Here is an 11,520-nt window from a genome sequence, read left to right as displayed (position 1 = left end):
GACATAACCAGTGGTATCTAGTGGAGGACATAACCAGTGGTGTCTAGTGGAGGACATAACCAGTGGTGTCTAGTGGAGGACATAACCAGTGGTGTCTAGTGGAGGACATAACCAGTGGTATCTAGTGGAGGCCGTAACCAGTGGTGTCTAGTGGAGGACATAACCAGTGGTGTCTAGTGGAGGACATAACCAGTGGTGTCTAGTGGAGGACATAACCAGTGGTGTCTAGTGGAGGACATAACCAGTGGTGTCTAGTGGAGGACATAACCAGTGGTGTCTAGTGGAGGACATAACCAGTGGTGTCTAGTGGAGGACATAACCAGTGGTATCTAGTGGAGGACATAACCAGTGGTGTCTAGTGGAGGACATAACCAGTGGTGTCTAGTGGAGGACATAACCAGTGGTGTCTAGTGGAGGACATAACCAGTGGTGTCTAGTGGAGGACATAACCAGTGGTGTCTAGTGGAGGACATAACCAGTGGTGTCTAGTGGAGGACATAACCAGTGGTATCTAGTGGAGGACATAACCAGTGGTGTCTAGTGGAGGACATAACCAGTGGTGTCTAGTGGAGGACATAACCAGTGGTGTCTAGTGGAGGACATAACCAGTGGTGTCTAGTGGAGGACATAACCAGTGGTGTCTAGTGGAGGACATAACCAGTGGTGTCTAGTGGAGGACATAACCAGTGGTGTCTAGTGGAGGACATAACCAGTGGTGTCTAGTGGAGGACATAACCAGTGGTGTCTAGTGGACCATAACCAGTGGTATCTAGTGGAGGACATAACCAGTGGGGTCTAGTGGAGGACATAACCAGTGGTGTCTAGTGGAGGACATAACCAGTGGTGTCTAGTGGAGGACATAACCAGTGGTGTCTAGTGGAGGACATAACCAGTGGTGTCTAGTGGAGGACATAACCAGTGGTGTCTAGTGGAGGACATAACCAGTGGTGTCTAGTGGAGGACATAACCAGTGGTGTCTAGTGGAGGACATAACCAGTGGGGTCTAGTGGAGGACATAACCAGTGGTGTCTAGTGGAGGACATAACCAGTGGGGTCTAGTGGAGGACATAACCAGTGGTGTCTAGTGGAGGACATAACCAGTGGTGTCTAGTGGAGGACATAACCAGTGGTGTCTAGTGGAGGACATAACCAGTGGGGTCTAGTGGAGGACATAACCAGTGGTATTTAGTGGAGGACATAACCAGTGGGGTCTAGTGGAGGACATAACCAGTGGGGTCTAGTGGAGGACATAACCAGTGGGGTCTAGTGGAGGACATAACCAGTGGTGTCTAGTGGAGGACATAACCAGTGGTGTCTAGTGGAGGACATAACCAGTGGTGTCTAGTGGAGGACATAACCAGTGGTGTCTAGTGGAGGACATAACCAGTGGTGTCTAGTGGAGGACATAACCAGTGGGGTCTAGTGGAGGACATAACCAGTGGTGTCTAGTGGAGGACATAACCAGTGGTGTCTAGTGGAGGACATAACCAGTGGTGTCTAGTGGAGGACATAACCAGTGGTGTCTAGTGGAGGACATAACCAGTGGTGTCTAGTGGAGGACATAACCAGTGGTGTCTAGTGGAGGACATAACCAGTGGTGTCTAGTGGAGGACATAACCAGTGGTGTCTAGCGGAGGACATAACCAGTGGTGTCTAGCGGAGGACATAACCAGTGGTGTCTAGCGGAGGACATAACCAGTGGTGTCTAGCGGAGGACATAACCAGTGGTGTCTAGCGGAGGACATAACCAGTGGGGTCTAGCGGAGGACATAACCAGTGGGGTCTAGCGGAGGACATAACCAGTGGGGTCTAGCGGAGGACATAACCAGTGGGGTCTAGCGGAGGACATAACCAGTGGGGTCTAGCGGAGGACATAACCAGTGGGGTCTAGCGGAGGACATAACCAGTGGTGTCTAGCGGAGGACATAACCAGTGGTGTCTAGCGGAGGACATAACCAGTGGTATCTAGTGGAGGACATAACCAGTGGTATCTAGTGGAGGACATAACCAGTGGTGTCTAGTGGAGGACATAACCAGTGGTGTCTAGTGGAGGACATAACCAGTGGTGTCTAGTGGAGGACATAACCAGTGGTGTCTAGTGGAGGACATAACCAGTGGTGTCTAGTGGAGGACATAACCAGTGGTATCTAGTGGAGGACATAACCAGTGGTATCTAGTGGAGGACATAACCAGTGGGGTCTAGCGGAGGACATAACCAGTGGTGTCTAGTGGAAGACATAACCAGTGGTGTCTAGTGGAGGACATAACCAGTGGTGTCTAGTGGAGGACATAACCAGTGGTGTCTAGTGGAGGACATAACCAGTGGTGTCTAGTGGAGGACATAACCAGTGGTGTCTAGTGGAGGACATAACCAGTGGTGTCTAGTGGAGGACATAACCAGTGGTATCTAGTGGAGGACATAACCAGTGGTATCTAGTGGAGGACATAACCAGTGGTGTCTAGTGGAGGACATAACCAGTGGTGTCTAGTGGAGGACATAACCAGTGGTGTCTAGTGGAGGACATAACCAGTGGTGTCTAGTGGAGGACATAACCAGTGGTGTCTAGCGGAGGACATAACCAGTGGTGTCTAGTGGAGGACATAACCAGTGGTGTCTAGTGGAGGACAGAATGAACGGGCGTCAGCCAACGAGAATTGAACCTCGCTGATTATTGAGCTTGGACGCTTCCATTGGACGTGACACAATGCGAGCACAACACAGCGAAGCATCTTTCATTGATTTCAAAGGAAGTATTTGCTGAACGGTTGATGGCAATGCCGGATCCCGGTGGCTATACCGTAGCAGGGCCGTAACTACAGACTTCCCTTCCTGCCTCTACAGGGAAAAAACCTCTAATCCAAGACCTTCAGGATACGGACGATACGGCAGCTGGCTTTTTTTCCTTTCCAAGCTGTCCTCTAAATACCATATAGGGACCTTTCTTAACTATCTTCATGAACTCTTCTTCAACCATATTTACTGTAATAAAATGACTGAAACAGAAGAAAAACTGAAGTAATTATCCTCCCACCAGAAGTACTGACAGAAAAACTGAAGTAACTGTCCTCCCACCAGAAGTACTGACAGAAAAACTGAAGTAACTGTCCTCCCACCAGAAGTACTGACAGAAAAACTGAAGTAACTGTCCTCCCACCAGAAGTACTGACAGAAAAACTGAAGTAACTGTCCTCCCACCAGAAGTACTGACAGAAAAACTGAAGTAACTATCCTCCCACCAGAAGTACTGACAGAAAAACTGAAGTAACTATCCTCCCACCAGAAGTACTGACAGAAAAACTGAAGTAACTATCCTCCCACCAGAAGTACTGACAGAAAAACTGAAGTAACTGTCCTCCCACCAGAAGTACTGACAGAAAAACTGAAGTAACTGTCCTCCCACCAGAAGTACTGACAGAAAAACTGAAGTAATTATCCTCCCACCAGAAGTACTGACAGAAAAACTGAAGTAACTATCCTCCCACCAGAAGTACTGACAGAAAAACTGAAGTAACTATCCTCCCACCAGAAGTACTGACAGAAAAACTGAAGTAACTGTCCTCCCACCAGAAGTACTGACAGAAAAACTGAAGTAACTATCCTCCCACCAGAAGTACTGACAGAAAAACTGAAGTAACTATCCTCCCACCAGAAGTACTGACAGAAAAAGTCACAACAGTGAAAGAATCCTCTAGTTGGTGAATTCACTTGACAGTGGGTGAATTCCAATGGCTGTGATTCAACTTCTGTTGTTTTGAAGGAGGCTGGTTGGAGCATTCTTCTGGGGCCTGCAGAGGAATGGAAGGAGATGCATCGGTGGCTCTGTACTGCGTGGGGTTACTGGCAGTCAGTCAGTACGTCAGAGTGAGAGAGAGGAGACTTTCCCCCCCCCCTCTGTGCTGGTTCCAACACGGCCCTTCCCCTCTCAGCCAGTCACTTGTGTCCAGGAAGAGGAACCAGAGCCTGGCCAGCGGGGGCTGGTTAGTGGTGGTGATTAGGGAGGCCTGCAGCGGGGCCCACCCTCAGTTCACTGACCTCTCTGCTCAGGCCTCACACACAGGAAGAGATGTGAGGGACACGCGGATGGAAGATACACACACACACACACACACACACACACACACACACACACACACACACACACACACACACACACACACACACACACACACACACACACACACACAATTGCGCCCCACCCTTGAATACAACAGCTGGTCAGCTGATGGCTCACGAGACAGAGGAGGGTTATGACAGTGCTGCTTCTGTTACTACAGATCATTGTATACAGGCTGAGCTACTCATTTCACATTCACCCTTAAAATTCCCAACACCAATACAGTACTGTACAGTAGGGCTCTCATTAGAAATTCACCATCTTAGTTATACAGTTCCCAGCATTCATACTGTACAATAACATCACAGAACTGTAGTGAGTGAGAGAACTGTGCTGCTTCACACACACCCAACATCATGTCACCTATGTCACGTTGTCCACTTCAGACAGTAGAATTGAAACAGGATAGACCAGGTCACCTGATGTTAAACTAGACTACTGCTGCTGTGTCTGTAGAATAGAGTAGAGCTGGCCTATACGTGCTTCTTCTCTGCTCTCTGAGCGAGTGTCTTCCTGTTCAGAGAAAAAAATATACACTTCTCACTTCCTGTTTCATTCAGGAAGATTCTCCTCGCCGCTTCGCGCGACGCTCCCACCAACCGGACAAACAATTCAACAACCTTGTACTTCGTGACGCACAGGAAACACAGGAGGGCAATCCAAATGGCCCCCTACTCCCTAGTGCACTACTTTTAACCAGAGTCCTATAGGTCCTGGTCAAAAGTAGTGCACTATATAGGAAATAGGGTGCCATTTGGAGAGAGTGGTGGACGAGTGACAGGCTGAAGCGATGCAGACAGACAGGAGAGTGGTGGACTAGTGACAGGCTGAAGGGATGCAGACAGACAGGAGAGTGGTGGAAGAGTGACAGGCTGAAGGGATGCAGACAGACAGGAGAGTGGTGGACGAGTGACAGGCTGAAGGGATGCAGACAGACAGGTGGTCTGAGAGTGGTGGACGAGTGACAGGCTGAAGGGATGCAGACAGACAGGAGAGTGGTGGACTAGTGACAGGCTGAAGGGATGCAGACAGACAGGAGAGTGGTGGACGAGTGACAGGCTGAAGGGATGCAGACAGACAGGTGGTCTGAGAGTGGTGGACGAGTGACAGGCTGAAGGGATGCAGACAGACAGGAGAGTGGTGGACTAGTGACAGGCTGAAGGGATGCAGACAGACAGACAGGAGAGTGGTGGAAGAGTGACAGGCTGAAGGGATGCAGACAGACAGGAGAGTGGTGGAAGAGTGACAGGCTGAAGAGGTTGTTATGTTGGGAACTGAGGAGGTGAAAAACACAGGTCTTGTCTGAAATGACACCCTATCCCCTATATAGTGCACTACTTTTGACCAGGGCCCACAGGGCTGTCAATTCAGACACAGACTAACCTAGTCCTAGCAGTGGATTCTAGCCATCTAGTTCTGTCACTCAGTAGCCCGAATCAAATAAGACACTTGTAACTTCTGCACTTTCTCTCTTGAACTGGCTTAGGGGGGGAGTCAGGGAACAGGCCAACTTTGTCAAATATGTTGCCATGACAGACTAAACAGCAAACTGGCTGAAGTGTCTTAGCTAAACTATATGACCAAAAGTATGTGGACAGTTGTTCGTCCAACATCTCATTCTAAAATCATGGGCATTAATATGGAGTTGGTCCCACCTTTGCTGCTATAACAGCCTCCACTCTTCTGGGAAGGCTTCCCACTAGATGTTGGAACAGGTGTTCGTTGGGGTTGAGTTCAGGCCCTTGTGCAGGCCAGTCAAGTTCTTCCACACAGATTTTGACAAACCATTTCGAGATACCTCGCTGTATACCTCGCTTTATGCACGGGGGCATTGTCATGCTGAAACAGGAAAGGGCCTTCCCTAAATTGTTGCCACAAAGTTGGAAGCACAGAATCGTCTACAATGTCATTGTATGCTGTAGTGTTATGATTTCCCTTCACTGGAACTAACGAGCCTGGATTTTATACACGTCAGCAATGGATGTGGCTGAAATAGACGAATCCACTGATTTGAGGGGGTGTCCACATACGTGTTTGTATATATAGTGTATTCCAGGGGTAGTGCAACTTTCTATATTACTCTGTGACAGACAGTATGAGAAAAGCTGAATAATATATCCATATGACTCTACAAAATGTATAGAATTTAAAACAAAACAAAACTCTACAGAATTTAAAACATTTAATCAAGCAATCTTAAACAGATCGCCTCGCTAAATTCTAATTTGAGACCTAACAACAGTTAAAAAGCTGTTGTTTCTATTCAACAGAGTCTCAAATGTTGATGTTTCTATTCAACAGAGTCTCAAATGTTGTTGTTTCTATTCAACAGTCTCAAATGTTGTTGTTTCTATTCAACAGAGTCTCAAATGTTGGTGTTTCTATTCAACAGAGTCTCAAATGTTGATGTTTCTATTCAACAGTCTCAAATGTTGATGTTTCTATTCAACAGAGTCTCAAATGTTGATGTTTCTATTCAACAGTCTCAAATGTTGATGTTTCTATTCAACAGAGTCTCAAATGTTGATGTTTCTATTCAACAGAGTCTCAAATGTTGATGTTTCTATTCAACAGAGTCTCAAATGTTGATGTTTCTATTCAACAGAGTCTCAAATGTTGATGTTTCTATTCAACAGAGTCTCAAATGTTGATGTTTCTATTCAACAGAGTCTCAAATGTTGATGTTTCTATTCAACAGTCTCAAATGTTGATGTTTCTATTCAACAGAGTCTCAAATGTTGATGTTTCTATTCAACAGTCTCAAATGTTGATGTTTCTATTCAACAGAGTCTCAAATGTTGATGTTTCTATTCAACAGAGTCTCAAATGTTGATGTTTCTATTCAACAGAGTCTCAAATGTTGATGTTTCTATTCAACAGAGTCTCAAATGTTGATGTTTCTATTCAACAGAGTCTCAAATGTTGATGTTTCTATTCAACAGAGTCTCAAATGTTGATGTTTCTATTCAACAGTCTCAAATGTTGATGTTTCTATTCAACAGAGTCTCAAATGTTGATGTTTCTATTCAACAGAGTCTCAAATGTTGATGTTTCTATTCAACAGTCTCAAATGTTGATGTTTCTATTCAACAGAGTCTCAAATGTTGATGTTTCTATTCAACAGAGTCTCAAATGTTGATGTTTCTATTCAACAGAGTCTCAAATGTTGATGTTTCTATTCAACAGAGTCCCAAATGTTGATGTTTCTATTCAACAGAGTCTCAAATGTTGATGTTTCTATTCAACAAGTCTCAAATGTTGATGTTTCTATTCAACAGAGTCCCAAATGTTGATGTTTCTATTCAACAGTCTCAAATGTTGATGTTTCTATTCAACAGAGTCTCAAATGTTGATGTTTCTATTCAACAAGTCTCAAATGTTGATGTTTCTATTCAACAGAGTCTCAAATGTTGATGTTTCTATTCAACAGAGTCTCAAATGTTGATGTTTCTATTCAACAGTCTCAAATGTTGATGTTTCTATTCAACAGAGTCTCAAATGTTGATGTTTCTATTCAACAGAGTCTCAAATGTTGATGTTTCTATTCAACAGAGTCTCAAATGTTGATGTTTCTATTCAACAGAGTCTCAAATGTTGATGTTTCTATTCAACAGTCTCAAATGTTGATGTTTCTATTCAACAGAGTCTCAAATGTTGATGTTTCTATTCAACAGAGTCTCAAATGTTGATGTTTCTATTCAACAGAGTCTCAAATGTTGATGTTTCTATTCAACAGAGTCTCAAATGTTGATGTTTCTATTCAACAGAGTCCCAAATGTTGATGTTTCTATTCAACAGTCTCAAATGTTGATGTTTCTATTCAACAGTCTCAAATGTTGATGTTTCTATTCAACAGAGTCTCAAATGTTGATGTTTCTATTCAACAGTCTCAAATGTTGATGTTTCTATTCAACAGTCTCAAATGTTGATGTTTCTATTCAACAGTCTCAAATGTTGATGTTTCTATTCAACAGAGTCTCAAATGTTGATGTTTCTATTCAACAGAGTCTCAAATGTTGATGTTTCTATTCAACAGTCTCAAATGTTGATGTTTCTATTCAACAGTCTCAAATGTTGATGTTTCTATTCAACAGAGTCTCAAATGTTGATGTTTCTATTCAACAGAGTCTCAAATGTTGATGTTTCTATTCAACAGAGTCTCAAATGTTGATGTTTCTATTCAACAGTCTCAAATGTTGATGTTTCTATTCAACAGAGTCTCAAATGTTGATGTTTCTATTCAACAGTCTCAAATGTTGATGTTTCTATTCAACAGAGTCTCAAATGTTGATGTTTCTATTCAACAGAGTCTCAAATGTTGATGTTTCTATTCAACAGAGTCTCAAATGTTGATGTTTCTATTCAACAGAGTCCCAAATGTTGATGTTTCTATTCAACAGAGTCTCAAATGTTGATGTTTCTATTCAACAGTCTCAAATGTTGATGTTTCTATTCAACAGAGTCTCAAATGTTGATGTTTCTATTCAACAGAGTCTCAAATGTTGATGTTTCTATTCAACAGAGTCTCAAATGTTGATGTTTCTATTCAACAGAGTCTCAAATGTTGATGTTTCTATTCAACAGAGTCTCAAATGTTGATGTTTCTATTCAACAGAGTCTCAAATGTTGATGTTTCTATTCAACAGTCTCAAATGTTGATGTTTCTATTCAACAGAGTCTCAAATGTTGATGTTTCTATTCAACAGAGTCTCAAATGTTGATGTTTCTATTCAACAGATTCTCAAAGCTCCATGTTGATGTTTCTATTCTATTCAACAAATTCCCAGGGTGAGCCTTAGAGCAGACCCAGGCTGCGTCCCAAATGGCCTACACAGTTCACTACTTTTGACCAGAGCCATACAGTACTCCAGTCAGAAGTAGTGCACTATAAAAGGGAATAGGGGCGTCATTTGGGACGCAGCCCCAGTGTGAAGTAATGAACACCTTCCTGGCATTCTATTCTACTCCCAGGAATGACCTCAGAGCTGGTAGCATTCACTTCATTAACGAGGAGAGTGAGACCAAACAACTGCTGCTTTCTTTCTGTTGGCCTAGTTCACAAACAAAACGAACGTTTTGATGAGTGATGACGACCAATGAGGATCAGTTGTTTGGGAGTAATGGTGACTTAGTTTTCAAAACAGAGTAGGAAGTGATGTCGAACGTTCATAAAAGTGTTGTTCCACACTTACAGGGGTTTGTGTGTGTGTGGCACATGGGGATGTGTGAAACCTACTCCTCAGTCTGAAGTGTCTCCACTTGTGCCAGAGAATAGCTCGCTTTTTACGTGGCGCCGAACGATAAGACGCTTCCTGAGTTCTCACCAGGTATGGGCCGAATCGGGAGAAAGTGGTACTCGCTTAGCAAGCAGCATGTGTCCTTTACGTGTGTGTGTGTGTGTGTGTCATGTACACTCAGATTATTGACGAGGGGGAAAGTATAAAATGTGGTCTATCTCTGAACCTGTGTGTCATAAACATAACCTGGGTGCTTTTCCAATTGATCATCGTTGAGATGTAAGTACATATGATGAACACTCCACCCACCCAAAGGCAACTGAACGTCAAGGAGCAGTGAAGGGCTTTCCCATTTCACACTAACTGAAAGTCTAACGGTCATGTCAGATGAGGATTTCTAATAACACAAGAACCCCCCCCCCCAACATAACCATAGTGGTGTGTCTCTCTCTGTGGAGAAATACACCTGGTAAACCCACCTAGTGAAACTAGTTCTGTGGTAAAAATACATACGTCACCTCCAGTTAGGGTCCATTTACACCCCCAGAATACAGACACGTCTAAAAACACATGGACATGTAGGACAGACAATAACTACAGGTAACTGCCAAAATACAGGAAACACCAACATTAAGTGTGTTAATGGGGCGTTGGGTCTCCACCAGTCAGAACGGCTTCAATACACCTTGTCATAGATTCTACAAGTGTCTGGAACTCTCTATTGGAGGGATGTGACACCAGTCTTCCACAAGAAATTCCATCATTTGGTGTTTTGTTGATGGTGGAAAACGCTGTCTCAGGCTCCACTCCAGAATCTCCCAGAAGTGTTCAATTGGGTTGAGATCTGGTGACTGAAACGGCCATGGCATATGGTTTACATCGTTTTCATACTCATTGAATCATTCAGTGACCACTCCTGCCCTGTGGATGGGGGCATCGTTATCCTATAGGGGCATAGACATGGTAGCCAAAATAATGGCATGCCCAGCCTTATCATACATGACCCTAAGCATAGTGGATAGTTAATTGCTTAATTAAACACACCTGTGTTTCAATATACTTTGTATCCCTCATTTACTCGAGTGTTTCCATTATTTTGGCAGTTACCTGTATAACGTTATGTTCTTTGTCTGATAAAACTAAATCCCTGGTCAGAAATACTGTCAGTGTCATGCATGAGCCACCTTACAGCTGCCAATCAAACTGTCTGACAGCCAACAGGTCACAAATATGAGCCCATGAAAATAGATGGCAGCTTAGCTTACAAATACAGAGTTAGCAGGGTGATACAACCAGGCCTACAGTATAAAATATGACAGATCTTCAATGTAACAAAACCATTTACTATATCTGAATTGGCACACGATGTGATGCTTCTAGGCCCGTTTCCTGTCGCGAATTCGTTCCACTAAGTGTCAACAGCATACAGTAGAGAATCATATGTAATGTAGCATATTCAGCAGCATGCTGAACATCCTCAAACACACTCAATTTTAGAAAGAGAAACGGACCTATTGTTGATATGAAGGTAGTGTTGAACGCATCTTCGCTGAATCGGAAGAGGAGACATGTCTTGCCGACACCGCTGTCCCCGATGAGTAGCAATTTAAAAAGGTAATCATAGGTTTTCGCCATCTCTCTCCACCCTCGCTTCTTTCTTCCCGAAATGTGATTGAATGTCGGTAGCGTAGCAAACAGTTTTGTAGGTAGGTATCCGCTGCTGACTACACCTCTCCGTTACACTAACTAACCATACGGTAACAGTACAGGGACAACGACAAGGCGTTAGTTTAATGACGCTACACAGAATAGGCGGAACAGACGCTAGGAACCTAGTCACTGGTTACCACAGCCACAAAGGCAGAATTATTGCTAAACCCTGGACTATTTCTCAAAATGTCTCTTAAAAAATCTGATTTTAAACCTAACCCACACGAAAAACCTTATGCTTAAGACCAAACCGCTACTTTTTGTTTTCATATTTTACATAGCCTATTTTGTCTTTGGCAACGAGTGACAACCGGAAGCGTCCTCTCATCTGGGTTGCCAGATTGGTTGTAATACTGCCACACTGAGGATGCAGGCTGAATCAGCTGACAAATGTTTAACGATATTATGTAGGTCAAAGTGACCCTTCCATAAACACCAATGGCTGATTTAGATAATAA

General features: G+C 43.7%; 1 protein-coding gene across 1 annotated transcript in view; it reads right to left on the bottom strand.

Moving 5' to 3' along the window:
* LOC106594242 (ras-related protein Rab-8B) overlaps positions 1 to 11,349 on the bottom strand; it is a 36,345-nt gene extending 24,996 nt beyond the window's left edge. The window contains exon 1 of the mRNA XM_045708904.1: positions 10,864 to 11,349. Within this exon, the coding sequence (XP_045564860.1) occupies positions 10,864 to 10,987 (124 nt within the window). The 5' untranslated portion in view covers positions 10,988 to 11,349. The remainder of the gene's footprint in view (positions 1 to 10,863) is intronic.
* Positions 11,350 to 11,520: the final 171 nt, after the last annotated feature.

Source organism: Salmo salar, chromosome ssa26 (genome assembly GCF_905237065.1).
Source record: "Salmo salar chromosome ssa26, Ssal_v3.1, whole genome shotgun sequence".
Classification (NCBI taxonomy): domain Eukaryota; kingdom Metazoa; phylum Chordata; class Actinopteri; order Salmoniformes; family Salmonidae; genus Salmo; species Salmo salar.
The sequence above is the reverse complement of the archived record's forward strand: the minus strand, read 5'-3'. Positions and strand labels throughout refer to the sequence as shown.